At 44.5% G+C, this 25,420-nt stretch overlaps 1 protein-coding gene and 2 non-coding genes across 3 annotated transcripts in view; all 3 read right to left on the bottom strand.

The window, feature by feature from the left end:
• QARS1 (glutaminyl-tRNA synthetase 1) overlaps positions 1-25,420 on the bottom strand; it is a 93,326-nt gene that overhangs the window by 21,612 nt on the left and 46,294 nt on the right. Inside the window, exons 8-12 of the mRNA XM_040358917.1 lie at positions 10,692-10,763; positions 9,472-9,557; positions 5,746-5,832; positions 4,713-4,812; positions 3,034-3,112 (exon numbers count right to left, since the gene is read on the bottom strand). Of these exons, the coding sequence (XP_040214851.1) occupies positions 3,034-3,112; positions 4,713-4,812; positions 5,746-5,832; positions 9,472-9,557; positions 10,692-10,763 (424 nt within the window). The remainder of the gene's footprint in view (positions 1-3,033; positions 3,113-4,712; positions 4,813-5,745; positions 5,833-9,471; positions 9,558-10,691; positions 10,764-25,420) is intronic.
• LOC120946419 lies at positions 3,793-3,925 on the bottom strand. Its single transcript, XR_005750742.1, has one exon. It is a non-coding gene; the product is annotated as a small nucleolar RNA SNORA14 (small nucleolar RNA).
• LOC120946422 lies at positions 6,853-6,985 on the bottom strand. Its single transcript, XR_005750744.1, has one exon. It is a non-coding gene; the product is annotated as a small nucleolar RNA SNORA14 (small nucleolar RNA).

Here is a 25,420-nt window from a genome sequence, read left to right as displayed (position 1 = left end):
GATGTGGGGTACTCCTGTGCCAGTTTCACCAATGACTCTTGGGTCTAGGGTTATCCTATGTCCAATAGGGGCATAGGATGACTGAGAAATATCTCGGATTACATGAGATAGTGTCAGTAATGATAATTCATGTATTGCAGGATATCTTGAAATATTACAGGTGGTCAACTCTGACCCCAACAGGTCAATAGCAGAGTGACTTATTCATGTGGGGACACAGACTGTTGAGGTGCCAATTAATTCTACCTGGCTGTAATGATAAAAGCTTGCGGTGTTTGCATTCTATTGTCTATTGTGTTAATTAAGCCTGGCTCCTAATATATTTCATGGTGCTATGCTAACTAACCCTGTATTGTGTGAAAGTTCTATTGATGCTAATATGTGTTGTGAGTTAACACTCTAAAAGTCATGATGTCTGCCATGTCGGCTATAGTAATTGATTCACGTAGATTCGGTGCCAGAAAGTCTGTCCAAGATGTGGATTGAGGGGGACTCGTTAAGCACCCATTGTGTGATGTTGTGGGCGGAGTGTGTCATTGTCCCTTTTCTTACTGCAGCATGCTTTGTAACTGTATATAACCAGCTGAGTTTACCATTAAAGTGTTCATTCTTTTTGGAACCAGAGACATAGCTGTGTGTGTCTAGTTTCTGGGGGAAATCCAATGGATCGTGTCTGATGGATTGTTGGAGTGTTGGATAAGCTGTCTTGGGTTGGTGGAATGGAATATCGTAAACGGTGTTAACCCCTAACCATTACAGCATCCTATTAGATAGGATTTCCCTTTGGAAGTATCTCACCAAACATGACATTTATGTTGCAGGGGATGCCCAAAATCTAACTTTGTATCTTGGTGCTGACTTCTGGGAAAATCATTAAGCCAATCACACAAGCACAACATGACAGTTCCAGTGGTCATCAACCCCGTCCTCAAGGCCCAACAACATGTTAGGTTTGCAAGATAACGGAAATGCATCACAGGCGAGATCATTTGCTGCTCAGTGATTGCAGTATTTTAGTCTGCATCTCCCCCAAGGTAATACATAAAACCTGGCCTGTTAGTGGACCCTGAGGACAGGGTTGATGACCACTGCTGTACATCATCTGTGTACAGAACGCCTCCAGGTTACCATATTGCATTTTATAGAAAATTACAGTGGCTGCAGATTGAAAAGGAAATGTCATTTTAAAAACATTTAATTACAATATAACTTGTGTCACAATTGTATTTGCTATACTATTTTTATTTTATTTTTTTTGCCATTTTTTCCCTACAAAAAGTGGAGTTACTCTTTAACCACTTCCCGACCTCCTCATGTACATTTACGTCGGCAGAATGGCACGGACAGGCACAATCACGTACCTGTACGTCCTCTGCTAGACGTGGGTGGGGGGACCGATCGGGACCCCCCCCGGTACATGCGGAGGTCGGGTCCGCTCGGGGAGCGATCCGGGACGACGGAGCGGCTATTTTTTTTTAGGCGCTCCGTCGCGATCGCTCCCCGGAGCTGAAGAACGGGGAGAGCCGTGTGTAAACACGGCTTCCCCGTGCTTCACTGTGTCGGCGCATCGATCGCATCATCCCCTTTATAGGGGAGACACGATCAATGACGTCATTCCTACAGCCACACACCCCTACACTAGTAAACACACACTAGGTGAACCCTAACTCCTACAGCGCCCCCTGTGTTTAACTCCCAAACTGCAACTGTCATTTTCACAATAAACAATGCAATTTAAATGCATTTTTTGCTGTGAAAATGACAATTGTCCCAAAAATGTGTCAAAATTGTCCGAAGTGTCCGCCATAATGTCGCAGTCACGAAAAAAATCGATGATCGCCGCCATTAGTAGTAAAAAAAAAATAATAAATAAAAATGCAAAAAAACTATCCCCTATTTTGTAAACGCTATAAATTTTGCGCAAACCAACCGATAAACGATTATTGCGATTTTTTTTACCAAAAATAGGTAGAAGAATACGTATCGGCCTAAACTGAGGAAAAAAAAAATGTTTATATATGTTTTTGGGGGATATTTATTACAGCAAAAAGTAAAAAATATAGAATTTTTTTCAAAATTGTCACTCTATTTTTGTTTATAGCGCAAAAAATAAAAACCGCAGAGGTGATCAAATACCACCAAAAGAAAGCTCTATGTGTGGGGGAAAAAAAGACGCCAATTTTGTTTGGGAGCCACGTCGCACGACCGCGCAATTGTCTGTTAAAGCGACGCAGTCCCGAACTGTAAAAACCCCTTGGGTCTTTAGGCAGCATTTTGGTCCGGGGCTTAAAGCGGATGTGCCACTAAAACAATATATTAAAAGCTAGCAGCTACAAATACTGCAGCTGCTGACTTTTAATATAAGGACACTTACCTGTCCTGGAGTCCAGCGGTGATCGCAGCAGAGGATGAGCCGATCGCTCGTCACCCTGCTGCTCCCCCCTCCATCCACGGTGAGGGAACCAGGAAGTGAAGCGCTGCGGCTTCACTGCCCGGTTCCCTACGGCGCATGCGCGAGTCGCGCTGCGCCCGCCGATTGGCTCACACGCTGTGTGCTGGGAGCCGAGTGTTCCCAGCACACAACGGGCGACAGACGGGATGTGACGGAATGCCCGTCTTTCGCCCGTAGCGTGTGGCCGGAAGTGGGTGCAAATACCTGTCTTTAGACAGGTGTCTGCACCCCCCTCCCCCCTGAAAGGTGTCAAATGTGACACCGGAGGGGGGGAGGGTTCCGATCAGCGGGACTCCACTTTAGGGTGGAGGACCGCTTTAAGTGGTTAATTCTCCAACATCTACCATCAAAAGCTGGAATAGCCCTTCATCAGATCAGGTTGTTATAGGGTTTTGTTCAATGGTGTCCTGTATAACCAAACAACACCATGCAGACAGATTGGCTGTCAGGAAGTTCCCCCAAAACAAGCTCTGGACAGAGGTGATAAAAGCCGTCAATTGTTATAGCTTTACGGCTATTTTAGTCCTCTCTGTTTTCAGCATCCTGCTACCCAAATAAAGTCTCCCTGATGGACTATTCACCTTTTAATGAGCTCCACCGCCCACTCGTACAGCTGGTCGAAGTTATCCGAGGCGTGTGTCACGGCGTAAGGCTTGTATCCTGTCACAGGAAAGACAAAGATTAAGAAAGAATACAGCACAATACACAGACCCTTCCTGATCCCTCCAGACAGATATCTTCTCAATAACAGTCCTGAGGGTCTCCTGGCGCCCCCTTCATCACCACCTTGTCACTCTAAGCAGTGATGGACACAAAGAACTGCAGACAGTCCATCACAATTAAAAATATAACAGGCACCCAGCTCCCACTTCCTCCCCTGGTGCCACTGAGCTGGAAGGAAGATCACCTCTCCCCCCCTCCCATGCTGCAATCTTCTGGGACATGTCACAGGTCCCAGAAGATTGCCCAGCCATTCACAGCACGGCTCGCCCATGCGCAGTGCGTGCCCGGCTGTGAAGACACAGCCGAGCGTCCACAGTTATGCCTGCGGAGGGGGGGGGGTTCTGGGGGGTGGAACGAAGTGAAGCTTTGTACGCCCACATTGCTGGACCATGGGACAGGGAAGTGTCTGATTATTAAAAGTCAGCAACTACACGGTTTGTAGCTGCTGACTTTTAAGCGGGTGGAACTCCGCTTTAAAAAAGATTTTTTTTTAAAGATTTTTAAGCTAGATTTATTTTATTTTTTTTTACTTCTAGGGCTTGTCTATTGCCCATTAAAATGCAAATGGACCATGTTCTGTATGATCTGTGAGGTATATTTTGAAAGTAATTATACAAAAATGTGTGAGAGGTGAAATAGAACAGAAACAGGCAGTCTCGGCTCTTTGGAATTCTCACAGGTTGGCTCTGGCGTCTCTTCTTGTCCTGGCATCTATGGGAGTGAGACATCCAGGGGGTTTCAGAGACGCGGGGGGGGACCCACGATAACAGCCAGTGCTATAGGTCTGGCATATACATTGTCCAAGCAACACAGCACATTTATTCCATGTATATCAACAAAATATAATTGAGAGCTTCTCTGAGTAAACGGCAGTCATCAGCGGCTGTTCTAGAGAAACTTACAATCCTAATCACTTACTGTCCCGGAAGGTTTTACCACCTTCATTACCAAACCATTTTTTCTATATATAAAAATGAAAAAAGACCAGAAACTTTGAAAAAAAAAAAAAAAAAAACACCAAAAGATTTACTTTGTTCTAAACCATAACCAATTAAAAATTTTTTAATACAATTCTTAAAAAATTGAGGTCAAACTGTATTCTGCTATAGGCCTTTGGTTAAAAAAAAAAAATCCCAATAAGTATCAGCTGGTTTGTGCAAAAGTTATAACCTCCAATATATATAAGATTTAGGGGGACCGGACTGTTCTCTGGTATTAGGGGGGAGAAATAGTTGGCGTCAGTGGGAAAAATGGTGCTCCATTTTTGTTGTCAGTGGAAGGCATAATGCCCCATTGTTGGTGTCTGTGGGAGGAAAAGTGTCTTTTTGTTGGTGGAAGGAAGGAGAGCAAGGGGGTGCCATCTGGCCCCAGGGCTGCAGTCTGGAGACCACCGATATAAAATAATCAATGTGAAGGTGTTCCAGGTAACGCTTATTAAAAAAAAAAAGATACTAAAAAGAAGATCAATGCCACCACCTAGAGGCCAATTTATGGTACTGCTACAATTGCAATAAAATAAAAAAAGACTGACACATACCTAACCATTCCACCATGTCTTTGATAGCTGTAAAGTATTTCTCTTCCTCCTTTTCCGGGTTGGTGTCATCGTAGCGCAAAAAGCAGATCCCACCATTGGCCTGTGTGTACAAAGTGGTAACATATGGAATGGCACTATAACATCAAACCCAATGAGAGAGATTATATATTTGTATATGGCAGGGGTCTTCAAACTACGGCCCTCCAGTTGTTCAGGAACTACAATTCCCATCATGCCTAGTCATGTCTGTGAATGTCAGTGCGTTACAATGCCTCATGGGATGTGTAGTTAAACAACAGCTGGAGGGCCGTTGTTTGAGGATCCCTGGAATATGGTCTACCAAACCTTGGGTGGTCATGTGTCAAACAATTTGACCCCAAGCTCATCTGCCTCTTGCAGTCCATACATTTGCTATGGAGCCACATAAACATAACTACTATGGAAACCAGCAACCAAGAGCTGTAGTTGTGTGTACAGTGAAATTCTGCACAATTACACCATTTTATAAAACAAACCCGTTTTGCATATTATATAGCCACTTGAACCTCTGCACTTGGTCCACCAGCAGTTCATCTAGCGCAGGGGGGGTAGGCAACCTCAGTCCTCTAGTGGTGGTGAAACTACAAATCCCATCATGCCTCTGCTTCTAGGAGTCATGCTTGTTATTGTCAGGGTCTTGCAATGTCTCTTGGGACTTGTAGTTTCACCAAAGCTGGAGGACCGAGGTTTCCTACCCCCGATCTTGCTCAATAGTACAAAGCTATTACTTTTCCCATGTACTAACTCTGAGAACTCATTTAGTCGGGACGTTCCTCACTCTGACAACTAGGAAAGCAGACGGCTTTGGTTTTTAATTTTCTTTAAATTTCAAGCAGAATCTGTATCTGTGCCCACCCCCCTCCAAAGCATCCCATTGACCGATGGCTCAGGCTTGCAAAGTGTTCACAGCTTGTAAGGTTAGTAGTAAGGTTATATATTCTCTTTTACTTACATTGTTTAGCAAAGTTAGTATCTAAAAGAGAAAAAAACTTACCTTGGCATATCCGAAGTTAAAGTTGATTGCTTTGGCGTGACCAACGTGCAGGATGCCGTTGGGTTCTGGAGGGAACCGGGTTCTCACCTAGGAGCAAAAAATTGTCCAATTACAGAGCTTGCAGAAAAGGCAGATGGGAATACACAGGATATAGATAGATAATATATATATATATATATATATATATATATATATATATATATATATATAAATGAATGAATTTTTTTTTTTTTTTTTTTTATTATTAGTGCTGTACACAATAGGACTGGTTCACACTGATGCACTGTGGTTTGGAAATTTACAGTGCATCCAGAAAGTATTTAAAGTGCTTCACTTTTCTCACATTTTGTGGTGCAGCCTTATTCCAAAATAGATTAAATTCATTATTTTCTTCAAAATTCTACAAACAATACCCCATAATGACAACGTGAAAAAAGTTTTTTGAAATCTTTGCAAATGTATTAAAAATAAAAAAAATCCACATGTCCACACATTACATTAGTATTTACAGTCTTTGCCGGAATGTGACAAAGCGAATGCGCGCGAAACGCGTCGTCAATTCATCCCAGCACCGTTTGCGATTCACCGTGTCCCATCTGCCACTACGATTTAAATCTTTGGCAAATTTGGCAGCGTAACAGTCACTCCAGCCGGTCTGCCCAAATATGCCCTTGTCACTCTAACCAGTGATGGACACAAAGAACTGCAGACAGTCCATCAAAATTAAAAATAGAAGTCATGGCTCAGACAGGAGGAAGGAGCGGGTACCCTGTTATTACAGGCACCCGGCTCCCACTTCCTCCCCTGGTGCCGCTGTGCTGGAAGGAACATCACCTCTCCCCCCTCCCTCCAATCTTCTGGGACACGTCACAGGTCGAACGCCCGCATCACCGGACCGTGGGACAGGTAAATGTCCGATTATTAAAAGGTTTGTAGCTGCTGACTTTTAAACGGGTGGAACTCTGCTTTAAAGAGACAAAACTTTTAAAGATTTTTAAGCCAGATTTATTTATTTTTTCTAAGGCTCGTTTGTCTATTGCCCATAAAAATGCAAATGGACCATGTTCTGTATGATCTGTTAGGCATATTTTGAAATTAGTTATACAAAAATGTGTGAGAGGTGAAATAGAACAGAAACAGGCAGTCTCAGCTCTTTGGAATTCTCACAGGTTGGCTCTGGCGTCTCTTCTTGTCCTGGCATCTATGGGGTAGAGACATCCAGGGGGTTTCAGAGACGCGGGGGGACCCACGATAACAGCCAGTGCTATAGGTCTGGTATATACATTGTCCTTTGTGTAAGCAACACATTTATTGCATGTATATCAACAAAAATAATTGACGTCACTGACACAGGCGGGACAAAATATAATTGATGTCACTGACACACGCGGGACAGTTTCCTGTCCATCTTCCCGCTGAACGCTGCTACGGTCTCCGCTGGTCTGTATGGTTCATCTGACACCACACAGCAGGGCTTTTGGCGGCCGCCTCCCCTCTCCATCTTACCCCGCAGAGATCTGACCAGAACTGTACTGATACTGTCGGCTCCTTGTTGCTCACTGGACTTCAGGAGATTTCGCTTGCTTATCCCTTCACATCCCTCGTTTCTATCTAGGACTATTTTTTATTCTCACTTATGTTTGAATAAATTTGTCAGTTTTTGTATCTGCCATGAGACTGCCTGCGCTTCTTGCCCATTGAGCGCTGGATTATTGTGTTTTGACCAACAATTGAGCTCAGATGCATCCTATTTCCACTGATCATCCTTGAGATGTTTCTACAACTTCATTGGAGTCCACCTGTGGTAAATTCAGTAGATTGGACATGATTTGGAAAGGCACACACCTGTCTATTTAAGGTCCCACAGTTACCAGTGCATGTCAGAGCACACGTCAAGACATGAAGTCAAAAGGAATTGTCTGTAGACCTCCGAGACAGGATTGTATGGAGGCACAGATCTGGGTAAGAGTACAGAAAAATGTCTGCAGCAGCGAAGGTCCCAATGAGCACAGTAACAAAAATGGGAAGGTCCCCAAGTGGGGTTTTTTAGCGGCATGATGTTCTAGGTAAATAAGAGTAGTTGAATAATATTGAAGTTAAAATCTTTACTTGGTTTCAACATTAAATTACAATAAAATGTACAACATGGTTGGAGCATTTGTAAAAAAGTGTAGATAATATACCGTGACAATTTAGGTCGAAACACGTCGGGGTACTCATACGGAAACCAATTGAACTACGATGTAACATGTATTGTATTGCGCTTGATTTTTGCCACTGTTATTTCTTTATTCATGTATAATCAGAGTGTACTATATGTATATTATCTACACTTTTTTACAAATGCTCCAACCATGTTGTACATTTTATTGTAATTTAATGTTGAAACCAAGTAAAGATTTTAACTTCAATATTATTCAACTACTCTTATTTACCTAGAATCTACCCATCATGCCGCTAAAAACCCCCACTGGGGGACCTTCCCATTTTTGTTTCTGCATTTTCGGGGTGCCCGGCACACGAACTCCACATATGTGTTTTCCCCCCGTTTCATCCAATAAGCACAGTGACCTCCATCATCTGTAAATGAAGGAAGATGTTTGGAACCACCAGGACTCTTCCTTCATGTCTGGAGGAAACCAGGCACCACTCATCACTTGGCTAATACTATCCCTACAGCGAAGCATGGTGGTGACGGCATCATGCTGTGGGGAAGTTTTTTAAGCGGCAGGAACTGGGAGACTAGTCAAGATCGAAGGAATAACGAATGTAGCAATGTACAGAGACATCCTTGATGAAAAACTGTTTCAGAGCGCTCTACACCTCGACTGGGGCAAAGGTTTATCTTCCAACAGGACAACGACCCTAAGCACACAGCCAAGATACTAGGAGTGGCTACGGGACAGCGCTGTGAATGTCCTGAGTGGCCCAGCCAGAGCCCAGACTTGAACCCAATTGAACATCTCTGGAGAGATCTGATAATGGATGTGCACCGACAGGAGAGAGAGCAGAGGAGAGATTAGAGAGCAAAGGAGAGATTAGAGAGCAGAGGAGAGATTAGAGAGGAGAGATTAGAGAGAGGAGAGATTAGAGAGAGGAGAGATTAGAAAGGAGATCTGTATACAGAAGTGATGGGGATGGGGCTCAGGTACACACCTTATGCCTTTAGGCCCCTTTCAGACGGACGGATAGAATGGTGCTTTTAGCTGCGGATTTTCTATTTTTCTACCGCAGCTAAAAGCACACAATGTTTTCCTATGGCCCCATTCACACACAGCGTTTACGCACGATTACGTTACATGCGGTTTGGTGCGAATAGAAAAAATAGAATTGAATGCGTCCAGGTGCGATATAGCGCAGCTATATGCACATAACCGCAGGTAATCGCAGTCTTTTTTTGTCAACTGCGGATAGCAGCGTTTTAGAATTCAAGGGACCCAAACAAAAAAAAAGAAACAAATGGTTGCTATGGAAATGAATACCGCAGCTAAACGCAGCCGCAGTTAAACGCACGTAAACGCATGTAATCGCAATGTGCAAATGCAGCTAATCGCAGTGCCTGGAGCCTTGAATTTCACAAAACATTTGTAGTGCTTTTAACTGCGGCAAAACAGCCGTCCGTCTGAAAGGGGCCTTAGAATCACTTTAACTTTAAAATATTTAAAACGTTTTTTTTTTTTTTTTTAAAACTATATTAATCTAGGACCTCTAGTTGTTTTTTTTTACCTGTCCACCGGTGATTTCCAAGTGTTGCTTTAACAATTCCATGGTTTTTGGTGTCACCACATAGCCTTCCGTCTTGTAATTTTCACCTAAGTAGAGAGAAGGTGAATTCTTTAGTGAAGAATCACTGAAATCCCTACATACAGCCAACCAGTAGTCTAAAATGGGACAGAAGGCAACATGCCAACCCCCTTATTCAACAAAACTCAAAAATTAGGTGTCCGTACATTCTCATCATAAATTCACACCAGCTAGCAGTGTCACTACACTGCATCATGGCACGTAAAATGTTGTTTATTTTTTTATTTTATTTTTACTTGGTGCCGACTAGCTTGGGTACAACACCATAGAGCAGGGATATGCAATTAGCGGACCTCCAGCTGTTGCAAAACTACAAATCCCATCATGCCTCTGCCTCTGGGTGTCATTCTTGTGGCTGTCAGAGTCCTGCTATGCCTCATGGGACTTGTAGTTCTGCAACAGCTGGAGGTTCGCTAATTGCATATCCCTGCCATAGAGGGAGAGCAGTCTGACAATTGGAGATCATAAGCAGATGTGTATTTGACAGGAAAGGCGTCAGTTTTTTTTTTTTTTTATTACACACACACACGCGTACGTTTAGTGGACTCTTCACAGAAGCATTACATTTTTTATTTTATTTTTAATTGGGAATATTATAGCAAAAAGTCCAAAAAATAATTGTCACCAAAATTGTCTCTAATTTATAGCACCAAAAATGGAACTTCTGCTTTTCAGACTAAAGCCCCCCCCCCCCCCCAGTCAGATTTGGCACCTTTCAGGGGGGGGGAGGAGCAGATACCTTTGTAATACAGGCATTTTGCTCCCACTTCCAGGCATAGATAGCCGAGCCACCTGCGGCTATCTACACCATGTCCAGTGCCACCTCTGTCCCCCCCCCCGCTGTCTTCTGGGAGATGCACAGGTCACAGAAGACAGCAGGGACCAGTGGGGTCACGCATGCGCAGTAGGGAACCAGGCTGTGAAGCCAAAAGGCTTCACTTCCCGATTCCCTTACCGAAGATGGCGGCGGTAGCACCTGAAAGCCGAGGGACAGATCGACTTCGGGTGCCTTGGACAGGTAAGTGTCCTTATTTTAAAAGTCAGCAGCTGCAGTATTGGTAGCTGCTGACTTAAAAATAAAAAAATTGACGGAACTCCGCATGAAATGTGATGGGTGTTTTTATAGAATACAAAAAATATACCAGGTTTATGGAACTTCAAGGCCTCTCCCCTTAGCTGCTCCATCAGTGAGGTAGTTTCAACTTTAACATCACCTAAGGAAAAAAATAAAAAATAAAGTATTAAGAATATAAAACCATTGCTATATGCAATGCTATAAGACAGACTAATTGGGGCCCTCTTGTATGTCAGGAACCCAGAAACGATATGTAAAAAAACGGGTGTGTCCAAGGAAGAACTTGGCATAATAGTGGAGATCTGGGGTGATATACAACGATCAGCCATAACTTTATTATCACCGACAGGTTAAGTGAATACCACCGATTATCTCTTTACAATGGCACCTGAAAATGAGTGGAATTTGAGGTGTTGATTTGGCCTCCAAATTCCAAATGTGTGGGATGTGCTGGAAAAACCAAAGTCTGATCCATTGAGGCCCTATCAGGGGATCATGCAGCCTCATAGGACAGAGCAGAACTCCTCCTACAAGATTTAACCAGACACTGATAGAAGTCATTAGATGGCTATATACTGCTGATGAGAAAAAAGGTATTTAGCAGTTTATATCCACTTCCCATCCGGCCACTGTACATATATACGGCTGGGTGGGCGCTTTCTGAGTGGATGTTCAGGAACGTCCCTCAGGGAGGAGAGGGATCGCCCGCTTGGAGGCGTGATCCCGATGAGCTTGTGTCACCCGGACACGGCGCATCTCCGATCGGCAGGAGGGCTCTCTGATTGCCCTCCTGATCACATGACAGCTGTGTCCATACACAGCCGTCATGTGATGTAAATAGAGAGCCGGTTGCTAGGCGATCGGCTCTTCTCACACAAAAGTAGATATTTACTAAAATTATTGTATTTCTGTGTACTGTGGGAGACCAGATGAAGGGTCCTGGGTTTAATAACAGGAAAAACCTTCTCCCCCCTCGTGTGACCACATTTGGACCGAATGGTTGGCTGCTCAGGAGAAGAGCAAATGCTGCTCCATAAACTTGGAATTCCAAACAGTGCGGGTCCACAGTGAAGGAATAAGTGGGTGTCCAATGAAGGGATCCGGCCACTGTCCCCTGAATGGGCAAAGTGATGGATTTTTAAAAATTACAAAGTATATACATTTACAGCGACGTGCCTCCAGGCAGCCAGCAGATGGCAGTGGTTTGCCAGACCTATAGAATCCCATTCTCCACTGTACATTGGCTTATTTTTTCCCCCCCTAATGGAATTTCCAGGAAACTCAGACTAATCTAAACTCCGGTTTTCTAGGAATCCTGGAGTTATGCGAATGCCGTCATAGGCCGAGAGACGTCAGCATATAAGCAGTCCATGTGACCTTCAGGCACAAGGCAGCAGCGGCTGATTCTTCGGTTGGCATTTTAATTACCGCGCACAGATGAGTTAGGAAGATTATTCTATAGAACAGAGACTCTACACACAGGAGTAGAGGAAGGCTTTCACAGCAAGCACTTCAGTACGACACCAAAAGAAGGATTGTATGAGAATTTGCAACAGTGCATCAAATATTCTACAATGATTTCTTAAAGGGACCTCGTCACCAAAAAGTGAAAAACCAAAATAAAATGGTCTTCTGTAAATACATTTTTTTATTACATCAACCCCTTCACGCCAACAGTATGCATATATGCGGCCTCACGGGACTGGGCTTTTTCTGTGAGACCCCAGGCTCTCACCAGGGAGCCCTGGGTCCCGTAATAACGATCCGGAACTCCCGGTTCTGGGACACCTGATCGGAGAGGGAGAGAGAGAGAGAGAGAGAGAGAGGGGGAGAGAGAGAGAGGGAGAGAGAGAGAGAGAGAGAGAGAGAGAGAGAGAGAGAGAGAGAGAGAGAGAGAGAGAGAGAGAGAGAGAGAGAGAGAGAGAGAGAGAGAGAGAGAGGGGGAGAGAGAGAGAGAGAGAGAGAGAGAGAGGATGGGGGAGAGAGAGAGAGAGAGAGGGAGGGGGGAGAGAGCGAGAGAGAGAGCGAGAGAGAGCGAGAGCGAGAGCGAGAGAGAGAATACCTAGATCAAAGTCAGTGCCAGGGTTGGTGTTTGAGTCAGGTAAGGGTCAAAAGTAATGGTCAGTATATTTTGGGCAAGATTTTTTTTTTTTTTTTAATAGTATCAGCGTTTTAGGTAGGATAAAATAAAAAAATAAATAAAATATTAATAATAAATAATATTATTATTATTAATAATAATAAAAAAAAGGGGGGGGTGCATGGATTCTACGGGTACAACCAGACACACACACAGACGGGATACCCCCATTACCATTTACCACCAAATGAAAACCCAATTGGTTCTTGAAAAAAAAAAAAAAAAAAACTCATGGTATAATCCACCTGGATGTACAAAATAGTGAGGATATGTACGGCTTTACTAACACGTGTCAAAGTTGCAAAATTGTGCCTAGGCATTAACATTTGTTTTACCCCTAAAAAGAAGTCGTCTAGCCTGAGCTCGTTTGGCTGTGCTTCTCCTAAAGCCTCATACACAGGATTGGATTTTCCGACCGGAATTGTGTACCGACGGGCTGTTGGTGGAAAATCCGATCGTTTGTACGCTCCATCGGACAATTGTTGACGGATTTTCCGGACAAAAATTGGATAGCATGCTTTAAAATTTTCCAACAATTATTGTGTGTTGTCGGATTTTCCGAGCGAAGTCCCGAAAGTACAAACCACGCATGCTCGGAATCAATGCTCACCATAACACATCGGCAGAAGTTGCCCAAAGGGTGGCGCTAAAGAGCTGAAAAACCACGTAGTTTCAGATTTGTTGGCCAACAACTCTTTGCCATTTGTATGCAAGACAAGTTCATGGCCAACGCCCTTGGGACAAAAGTCCTACGCTTTGTCCGCGGAAAATCCGATCGTGTGTACCAGGCTTAAGGGTCACAGGAGTGCAATTCGTTTTGCACTCCTGTGACCCATTTTCAGCAAAGAGCGATCTGAGGTCCGCTCTCTGCTGACATCACACAGATCAGTCCAGGCACCGCGTCATCACGACAATGAAGTCTGGATCTGCCAGGTGCCTGGACTGTTGGCTGTCTGAAGCTGCTGAGACAGCCGCTCCCCACCCCTCCACGGCTCAGCGCTCCAATGAGCGTGGAGGAGCAGTGCAGGAGAGCTGCTGATTGACAGTCAGCAGCTCTCCACTCAGGGAGCCGAGCCATCGGCGGTGTTCGATGGCTCGGTTCTCAGTGCAGGGACGCCGGGGGACAGATGTAGCATTCACCTAGGTAAGCATGATGGAAAAATGAAAAGAAAAAGAAAAGAAAAAGAAAAAGAAAAAGAAAAGAAAAAGAAAAGAAAAAGAAAAGAAAAAAATAATTCCCATACTACTCCTTTAAGCACAAAGGAGAAGAATTCCAGGTATGACTATGCAAGAAGATATTCAACATCCACAAATAGTATAACCTGCAATTCTCCATTTAAAGGAAACTGCTCAGAATGGAGATACAACCGCTTTAACCTTCTTGTTACAGAGCAAAAGGCACAGCTCCGTTCTTTACACTGCATTATTAATAACCTCTTTAGGCCCCTGTATATATAGGACATCAATACAAGCCACCTGACGCGCCTTCCGGGAATGGCAATGAGCCAAATCGAGCGTTTGCTTTACGCTGTGCCAACGTGCAGTGTGTAGAGGCTGCAGTGATTTTAAATGCCGATATGAGTGTAAGTGTGATACTTTTTCGAGGGGGGGTGAATACAGACTATATCATCATTTATCTACCAATACTTGTCAAGAATCTTCATTACTATCTCTATACAAGGTCCAACTTCCAGGGACAGATCTCCACCAAGGTGCGGCAGAGCTGCCTACACAGGGAGGCAGTAGAGTGGTATGCAAGGTATCTTGGGGGGGGGGGGGGATTGGGTTGTACACCCTGCACTCTACATAGGGGAACCCCTGCACCCTACATGTAGCGCACCCCCAAATCCTGCACTGTACACAACACACACACACCTGAGCTCTGCACACGACACACACACACGTTCTGCACACAACACACTCCTGAACCCTGCAGTCTGTGCGTAGCGCACCCCAGATCCAACCATACCACTGATGCCGCCCATAATGAAATAAAGTTGAACACACTTGGTCTGGGTCCTTCACTAGAAAAATTGTATCAATATATGCTGTCATAAGCGACGGTCTCTGAAATTCACCTTCGAGGATCGCGGCTCCAACAACTAACACGAGCTAAAAAGGCTACTTGTGTGACGTGAAAGGCTTATTTATAACCCATAATTCCCCTTTGTAGCAACGACCTGAAGCCCAGAAATGCCTCTTGGAAAAAAATAAATAAAAATTAGACCCCTTTTACTGAGCCGTCATTATCCTGACAGGCGGCCGTCAGCATACAAAAACACACAAGGGCCTTAGAAATGCCGAGTCTGACAGCCCGTCCAATGCCCCCCCCTCCCATTTCAGTTTTTCCTTTAGCAGCACGGCGAAGCACAATTAAACATTTAAAAAAAAGGAAGCTGAACAATCCCGGGCTTGTATTCCTCACATAGCTGTGCCTTTATAATCAAAGCTTTTGCCACAAGACTTGGCTGCGAGTATCAAGTGAGGCGTCGTCTGGTTGCCATGGCAGAAAATGGGATAGCAGAGGAACAACATAAACGAAAACTTGGGCCCAGGATGACGGTCGTGAAATTTACATTGCCTCTACAAGCAAAAACATCATATTTTTTTCCTTCCCAAGGTGTTCCAATTCATACGGTCTTTGAAAGAAGGTTGTCCGCAAGGGTTTCCCCAATTCCCGCCAAGCAAGGCCTGACGCGCAGACTGCTTAGATAAAATTGTACCACGTTGGGTCTCATGTATACACAAGTCTAAAACTGACCACATACGTTACAACCTAGTTGTACTATCCGCTGTCACCCACGATAACACATACAGTATGTGCAGCAGAAGGGCAGGCTTTAATGTCCACATGTTGCACATTTGCGTTGCTGGTTGACAGGTTTCTATGCTGAGAACATGCTCCCAGCACACACTCTCTTGGTCCGGACTAATGATTGGAACCTGGCGGGATCAGCTCTCATTATGTGACCACTGTGACAGCCAATCAGTGGTCACATGATCGCTGATCCTTCCCCCCCCCCCCCAGGGTGCTCAGAACCTTTTAGGCTGCATTCACATCTAGGCGTTTTCACGCCAGACGCCCGCCGCTATTGCAGCCTGCAATACGCTGGAGGGGTGATTTTACATTGTCGGCTATGGAGATGGTTCACATCTCCACGCCGAACGCTGAAACGCCTGAAGCTCAAAACAAGTCCCGGACCTTTTTTTCAGGCGGCTTTCGCCGTTCGGCCATAGCTGACAATGTTGATCACCCCTCCTGTGTATGTTACCGCGGCGTATTTTACCGCATTTTGTCGCGGCAAATCGCGGGACAAAACGCCGCAATTTGTCGCGGCAAATCTCGGTAAAATACGCCGCGTTCAGGTGTGAATGCAGCCTAAAAGGGACGCCAGAGCGTGCAGGAAATGGTTAACCTCTTATCCAGCTGGGCAACAAAATGGTGGCCTTCAATGTCCATGCTTGACTATTACACATCAATAAACCACCAAAAATGCCTGTGTACCAAGGTGTCGTGGTCCACATTTTAGGTCAAACACGGTTTGGCGAATAAGGAGCATACAAAAAAAAAAAAAAAAGTAGTAAGAGAGTGCCATGTGTTAGCTCCTTAATAAGCTTGTGTTCTCCTTCCCAGCCAAGGGCATTACTCATGTGCCTTGGGTATGTGTGACCTACAGTACATGTTGTCCTGTCCCCCCAAAAAAAGTCATGGGGCAAGCATGCTTAAATAAACTGAACAACCTTGAAAATGTATTCACTCATCCAAATTAGCACATGTGATAAGCATCAAGGGAAATTGGCACTACAAATTGATTTAAAAGATAAGAGACAGGAAATAAGACATATATCCGATGAAGTACGAACAGTTCTAATCCAGTTAAGATTTTATTGCCTACAGCAAAACTCAAAGTAGATTCAGCCAACCTATGGGATGTAGCGGACTGCCACCTTATGAGAAACTAATGACTAAAATAGATTTCGTAGTGACAAGAGGACACAGGAGAGCAAGTCTTAACAATAACCCAAAAAGGCAAAAGCTTCTTTAGATTTGGATAACATGGTGAGGTTAGAACCATGTTCAGGCTTTTATTATTGTCCGTTGCCTATTATGTAGAGTCAACACAATTGCCTGATCACTAAAAAGGAAGTGAGGTTAAGCCAAAATTTTGGAGTCGCCTCCAAAAACAAGGAAAAGGGGAATTCCTCCAATGGGCACACCTGTTTCTACATATACATACATACATATATATATATATATATATATATATATATATATATATATATATATATATATATATATATATATATATATATACATACATACATACATACATACATACATACATACATACATACATACATATATATATATATATATATATATATATATATATATATATATATATATATATATATATATATCTATATATATATATATATATATATATATATACATACACACATATATATACACACACACACACACACACACACACACACCGTATTTATCGGCGTAAAACACGCCCCGGGGTATAACACGCACCCCATTCAGCAGCCTGTGAGTCCCTCTGTAGACTCACCGTCTCCTTATACAGCCGTCATCTCCTGTTCATTCAGAGACGGCAGTCGCATATACAGTGCGCCTCCGCCATCAGCCTGTGTGTCCCTCTGCAGCCCAATACCCATTTGCAGATTCATCATCTCCTCATACAGCCGTCATCTCCTGTTCACTCTGCATCTGCAGTCACATACACAGTCCCGCCATCAGCATTGGACCAGCCATGACCATGAATAAGCACACATATATATATCCCCCACATTGGAAAGATGTCCTCACTTCCTGTTGAGTCTACAGGACAGGAAGTAAAAGAATATCTCCCCAACGAGAAGGGACTTCTCTTTAGAACAAGTTTTGACTTTACAGATACTGTGGGGGCCATTCACACTAGAAACTGCACACGCACCGAGTGTTCCTGTGGGATTCACATGCAGTGAGATTTCAAGCCATTCACTTTGAGTGGCCTGCAATCACAATGCACACAAATGGTGCTTGCACGACTTCTGGAAATGCACTGCACCCAAATCGCATGGTACAAAAGTACCATGCAATTCGGTACGGGCAAACGTTCTGCGCTTGGGGTGTCGTTAAGTTTACACCAACACGGAAAGCAGGTTTCCTACAGGGCATTCTAGAGTGAACGGGCCCCTAAAGTGACTGTCATGAGAGGTATGGGGGCTGCCATTGTAGTCCTCATGAAAATACTAGATGCCTGACTTTGGTGATGTTTCAGTCCTGTATTTATCTTAGATAATGTCCCTATACTGTAATTTTTTCTAAACATTTAATACAAGACAAAAGGATCTCCCAGAGCACTGTGGGCACCACTAACACTAAACAGACAGCACCAGCAGAAGTTGCTTGCTTGGTGGTTCTTTTTGACTTGGGCCCCTTTAACATTGAGGCGTTTTTCATGCGGTACAGCGCTAAAAATAGCGCTGCTATACCGCATGAAAAATCATGCCCTGTAGTGTTCGATGTGAAAGCCCGAAGGCTTTCACATTGAAGCGGTGCGTTCCAAAAGTCCTGCTAGCCGCATCTTTACTGCGGTATAGGAGCGGTGTGTTCACCGCTCCTATACCGCGCCTTCCTATTGACGTGAGCGGTATTAACCCCTTTTTCGGCCGCTAGCGGGGGTTAAAACCTCACCGCTAGCGCCCGAATATCGCGGTAAATACGACGGTATAGCCGTGCTACAAATAGCGCGGCTATACCGTCACCGCGGCTCCACGCCTCAATGTGAAAGCAGCCTTAATCTTTCGGAAGAGCTATAGGAGAAGTGCCTCCTCCAAATGCGGTTATATAGCGCTGCCCTTCTTTGGGGCTGTGACTGACACTCTTCTGGGAAGACTTTACACAAAAGGTTTGGAGTGTGCTTTTGTAAGTTTTGTGTTTATTCAGCCAAAAGAACATCTGTGCGGTCAGGTAGATGTTGGATGAGAAGACCTGGATCACAATCAATTCAATTCATCCCAAAAAAGTGTTCAGCAAGGTTGAGGTCAAGGCTCTGTGCAAGTCACTTTAGTTCCCCTAAACCAGGGTTTCTCAATTCCAGTCCTCAGGCCCCCCCCCCCCCCAACAGGTCAGGTTTTCAGGATTTCCCTCAGATGAAAAGGCTGTGGTGATTACTAAGGCAGTGAAACTGATCAAATCACCTGTGCAAAATAATGGAAATCCTGAAAACCTGACCTGTTGGGGGGGCCTGAGGACTGGAATTAAGAAACACTGCCCTAAACCCAGGGTCTCCAAACTTTTTTAAACAAAGGGCCAGTTTACAGTTTTTCAGGCTTGGGGGGGGGGGGGGGGGACAAGACTATGGCCAGTGGGAGTAGAAAATGCCCCAGTATCAGTGGAAGTAAACAATGCCCCATTAATAGGAAAACCCATTGTGGAATGGTGCCTCACCATTGGCATTAGTGGATGGAATGGTGCCCCAGGGGCCAGATAAAGTCAGGCAAAGGGCCACAAGGGGCATAGTCATGCAGATACAGAACAGGGCCTTCTGTGAACTGTTGTCACAAGGTTGGAAGCTCACAATTGCCTAAACTTTCTTTGTATGCGGTAGCATTAACAGTCCTTCATTGGAAACACCTGAATTCAATTTAGAAGGGTGTCCACATACTTTCGGGCCAAACAACATCTGTCCACAGCCAGCCGTCTTCCTTTTGTACAGGGTGGAAACCCGCTCTGCATAAAAAGCCATTATTGTGCCTGAAAGTCGGCATTTTACACATGTGATAACAGCTAGCATGTAATCAATTGTAAACATAATTAGTAGAGGAAACAGGCGCAATGGTAACAGAGAGGCCTCCTATCCCAAGAACAGTCCCCAGGGTCTAAATTAGAACCATACAGAAGGGAAACCTATATCCTGCTAGAGGCTGATAAATCCTTCCTCCCTTTCTAGGAAATTACAGTGTGGTTAACCCTGTCCTGTCTGCAAGAAGCACCAGTGTTGGTGGTACAGCCGGTGGTCCAAGTAATCACAATCTACAATACGTTTATCTACCGTGAAATATTATTTGAGACCAGGTCACAGAACAGCCTAGTGTGGATAGTCCACCCGCAACCTTTATATTAGTATTGGATGAATGCTGGTAGAATGAACTTCCCACCATTTCCTTGTACCCGCTGCGATCTGATGTTAGCTAAACTTTAGCGCACCAGTGAACAGCTTAGAAGAAGGATGAGACGTTTCTCCGCTAGTTCTTTGGGCTAGTTTACACTCGTTTCAAAACAAGTCTTCGGACAGGCTTTGATAAAGCTCAAAGCTCCTATCACTAAATAAAATGGTTAGCTTAGCCCTCATTCACACCTAGGCGACAAAACGCCTGAAGCACGACGCCCGTGCCGCTGGAGGGGAGAATTTCCATTGATGTCTATGAGATGGTTCACATCTCAGACGCCGTACGCCTGCCGACTGAAAACAAGTCACGGACCTTTTTTTTCAGGCGGCATTGGCGTTCGGCCATAGACATCAATGGCAATTCTTTGTGGAAAAGAAAAAAAAAAAGGTAACCTAATCGCGGCAAAATACGCCACGTACGCGGCGTTACAATGTGAATGGGGGCTTACAGTCCTGTTTACAACTTGCTTCACTTCAAAAATGATACCCAATGTAGCTTTAAAGTGGTTGTAAACCCTCAGAAAAAAAACAAACAAACAAAAAAAAAAACCCTGCAAGACAAAGGCATAAATGAGCTAGTATTATTCATTATGAATGACTTGCCTTAGATCAAAGCCCCTGCATCGGTCCTTGTCCCCCCCCCCCCCCTTCTGCCTGCCACATGACTCCCGGGGGTTACCTCCGGGTATCGCGGCTCCGGCGATGTGATTAATCGGAGCCACGATGACGCCACTCCCGTGCATGGGAGCCGCCGGTAACGGCGCACAGACTGAAGCAACGGCACATAGGTGCCATTTCTTCAGTGCAGATGTGCCGATGACATTGGCACATGCAGGGGACATCTCCCAAACCGTGCAGGTTTAGGAGATATTCTGGGTAGCTACAGGTAAGCCTTAATATAGGCTTACCTGTAGCATAAAGTGGTTGTAAAAGGTTTACAACCACTTTAAAGTCTCCATAGAAGTCTGACAAAGCTCACTTGAAGCACCTGCGGCTTTTGAGAGGCTTAAAAAAAAAAAAAAAATCAGCTTTAGCTTTACTTTGTTTTAGAGAAATTGCAGGTATCAGAGATGCACACACACACACACACACACACACACACACAGGACATCTGACAAGCTTCAACGACGCTTCATCCAAGCACCACCAAAGCATCAAAAACACATCATAAAAGCATGTTGAAGCAGTAGGCGATTTAATGTGTAAAAGGGCTCATATACACTTGCTTTGGCTTCATTATCAGTGGTGTAAAAGGGGTTAACGTTCCTTTTGTATTGTAGTGCAGGTGAGTCAGACAGCAACGCGCATGCACAGCGCTGAGGCCGTCTCTGTACGGGTAGACACGATCGGAGCCCATGGCAGACCAAAAGCCTGGACTGCAGCTGCCTAGACAGAGCTGCGTGTGTCGCCCACTCACTTGGCCAATCTGCTGCTTCTCAGAACTGACACAGTGTTTGGGTTTTGCCTCAGACTTTCCAAGAAAACCAACAGAGCTGCATAGAAGGAGGCTCTATTGGGCCCTCCCCGGCCCCAGCTCAATCATCATCTCCTTTCCTGACGTTCCTAGAAGACAAGCAGCCCCTACACAATGCAAGAGGCAGCTGCCAGACTCTCGGGCTCAGGGCAGATCTCTCAGGGGGGGGGGGGGGGGGGGCCAGAATGGTCTGGTGGGAATAACGACCATCAACACAGCACAATCGCCCTCATAAAGGTCCCTATGGATCCAAAAAGGTTTTCATTTCTGCAGTAACTTCGTCATTACTTAGGGTAATATATCTCTCTATACTTTTTTTTTTTTATGACATACAAACTTTTTTTTGGGCGATATCTTGCAAAAATGGTTTTATATAAAAAACAAAAAACAAAAAAAAAAAAAAAACAAACACACACACACCCACTACTAGCAGTGTTTAAAAATAAAATCACCATAAAGTATAGGATTAAGACAGTATTAAACCCAAATGCAAACATTATCCAATTCCTAGATGTGATGACTGCATTCGTTTTAATGCCGCACCCATGTTTCTCACTCTGTGAATGGAGGGGAAAGATACATTGCATCCTTTCTGTATATCTCTGACTTTTGGCCCTTACTTGACCCAAACACTGACCTAGCTCTACGTATTTTATTTTTTATTATTAATAAATATAAAAATTATAGATACACACTAAATTAGTATCAGTGTCGTGTTTTAGGTAGGAAGTAACAAATATATGTGGTTTCGCTGCGATCATCATCAGGAGCAGGAACATTCATTTTGAATTATTCGGTGGTAGGCTATGGTAGTAACAAGAATATATACAGATAAATAATATTATTTTTTCTACTATTTTTGGGCCAGTAAAATAAAAAAAATAACATATATATATATATATATATATATATATATATATATATATATATATATATATATATATATATATATATACACACACACACACACACACACACCGTATTTGCCGGCGTATAAGACGACTGGGCGTATAAGACGACCTCCTAATTTTCCACCTAAAATGCTGGTTTTGGGATATACTCACTGTATCAGACGACCCCTCGCTGTGCCATTATGCCTGCCTCGAGGATCTGCCTACCTTCTTCTGTTTGCAGAGTTTCTCAGGCTGCGGGCGTCCATTATTCAAAAGCCGCGCCTCCTCCTCAGGCTGTTCCGTGATAGGCGGAACACTAGTTTTCCCAGCAGAGCCTCTGTTCAGTGTTCCGCCTATCACGGATGTCCTCTCGTCCGAAGGATGAGAAGGCATCCGCGATAGGCGGAACACTGAACAGAGGCTCTGCTGGGAAAATTAGTGTTCCGCCTATCACGTAACAGGAGGCGCGGCTTTTGAATAATGGATGGCCGCCGTCTGACAGACAGGTACCCGGCGTATAAGGCGACCCCCGACTTTTGGGGCATGATTTTAGATGCAGAAAGTCGTCTTATACGCCGGAAAAAACGATGCTTAGGCACATTTGTTTTACCCTTAGGTATGAAGGAGGTTAAACAAGATTTCAATTGGGCTTTAATTTCTGAAATTAGATACACCAGGTATTTTTTATTTTTATTTTTTTTTAAAGTAGAACTTCAGGAAGAACGAAAACAAATAATAACAAAAAGTAAAGACATTGCGTAGGAGTCCAAGTGTTAAGTCAGTTTGGAGGACTTTGAGAAATAAAGTGGCTTTGTGCTTCTTCTCCATAATCACTATACACCGTATACAGGGTGTCCAGGGACTCGCCAGAGAACGAATATTTATTTGCGCTTTGTCATTTGAGAACAGTGGAATATAAAGCACAATTAAAGCTTAGACTTCGGCCAGGAACACTCGGCTCAAACATTTTCCCTTGCATGTGTTATTTCACCAAAGCCAGGTTCTGTCCATAAACTTACAAGTCTTATGAGAGGGGGTGGGGGGGGAGAAAAAAAAATCAATAATGCAGTGTTATTTGTGCGCAGGCATCGCTCCCAGCTGGCAGAATGCAGCGTCTTAATGTCACCTTCAAGAACCTCAGCAGAAAATCTTCAGTCTCCCAGCAGCCCGCAGAGGCCTCATTGGAAATTGGGGCATCTTGTTAACAGGCCGCTCTAATTGCTAAATAAACAAACGCGCAACCACCAGCTACAGGAGGAGGGTGAGCAGAACCCTGCGAAACGGGAGGGGAGGATTAACCCGTGCAATGCCTGAGCAACCCAATACAAAAAATACCACCACCTAAAATTGGCTATAAACCCTTCCGTATGTGAAGTCACTGGCCTCAGTTGATACACAGAGAATTAAACAAATTCTCCTACATAAGTTGTAAATATAAAGAAAAAAAAAAAATGCGTTTCCTTACGAAGAACTCCCAATGTCCTGCACAGAGCCTTGGCCTCAACTCTACTGAACACCTTTGGGATGAATTGGAATGCCAATGGTGTACCAGGTCTTCTCATTCAACATCAGTCTTCTAGATCAGGGGGTCTCCAAACTTTCTAAATAAAGGGCCAGATTGTCCTTCAGACATTAGGGGGGGGGCCGCACTGTGGTCCCCAGAGTAGCAAATGCCCAGAATTAGTGGGAGTAAACCATGCTTCTGACTTTGTGCAAGAAAGAAGAAAAGACTGCACCCTGGGAGGGATCGCGCCCCATTGCTGGCGTCACTGGGAGGGATCGCGCCCCATTGCTGGCGTCACTGGGAGGGATCGCGCCCCATTGCTGGCGTCACTGGGAGGGATCGCGCCCCATTGCTGGCGTCACTGGGAGGGATCGCGCCCCATTGCTGGCGTCACTGGGAGGGATCGCGCCCCCATTGATCGTATCAGTGCGAGGAATGGTGCCCTGAGGGCCGGATAAAGGCACGCAAAGGGCTACATTCGGCCTGCAGTTTGGAGAACCCTGTTCTACATTGTAAGCTCCAACAAGCAGGGCCCTCTGATCCCTCCTGTATTGTATTGAATTGTATTGTAACTGTACTGTCTGTCCTTGCGTTGTAAAGCACTGTGCAAACTGTTGGCGCTATATAAGTCGTGTATAATAATACTTGACCTCACAAATGTTCTTTTGTCTGAATGGACACAATTTTCTTTAGACACTCCCAAGTCAAGACTTTCCAAAAAAGAGTGAAGACCTTGTAGTTGCAAAGGTGATGCCAACTCCATATCCATGGTTTTGGAAAGGGATGTCCAACAGGCCATTATAGATGTGATGGTCAGGTATCTACAAACTTAAACCATAGTATCCCTTCTGCCTTCATTCCTGAGTGTTTAGAAGTCAAAACCATATACATGATCATGATGTGCTCTCTCACACACCAGTAATAAATCAGTACTGTTAGTCCACAAGCAATTTCACTTGCTTGAGGGGGGGGGGGGGGGGGGGGGGGGGGGCTTCAAGGCTGTAGATAAATCGATACTTGAGCAGCAACTCAGTCTACATCTTCAGCTTGTGTTCCTTTTTTAAGTAGATTTGTTAGAATGGTGAAGATGTGCCCTAGAGAAAGCCCAAATGTCAAAGCAGGCCAGCATCACCTGACCGGTTTCCAAAGTAACCTGGCTTTGGCAGCAGAGTTGTGTGAGGTCGGCCATGTTTACAGTCTGGGTCGTTGGAGGCTGAAGACTCCTTTTTGCAGATTAAAACTTGCCGCCCCGTCTCCAGACGAGGTTGCCTGAGGTGCGGTCGTGAAGGATTTTTTCTGCGTCGTCTCTCCAGTTACCTAATCCCTGAACGGAGCGTTGTGTGTAGAGCAGTGTGCCCACACAGACACAGCGCACATTGTCTGAGCGTCATCGCAGACAGCCATGCTCTCATCTTACATTTCAATAACCAGGTTATGCCTTCGAAAAATCAAGATCAGACATTTATAGAAAACACACATTAGAAGAAAATCTGCTGAAAGGTAGACTTCAAACAGGAACGTTTTTAATTTAAACACGAGACCCCCCCCTCACTTGGAACCCCCCCGGCATTCAAATACCGCGCCAGGCTGCCCCTCCAACT

Source organism: Rana temporaria, chromosome 7, assembly GCF_905171775.1.
Source record: "Rana temporaria chromosome 7, aRanTem1.1, whole genome shotgun sequence".
Classification (NCBI taxonomy): Eukaryota; Metazoa; Chordata; class Amphibia; order Anura; family Ranidae; genus Rana; species Rana temporaria.
Note: the sequence above shows the minus strand (reverse complement) of the source record. Positions and strands in the feature narration are given on the sequence as shown.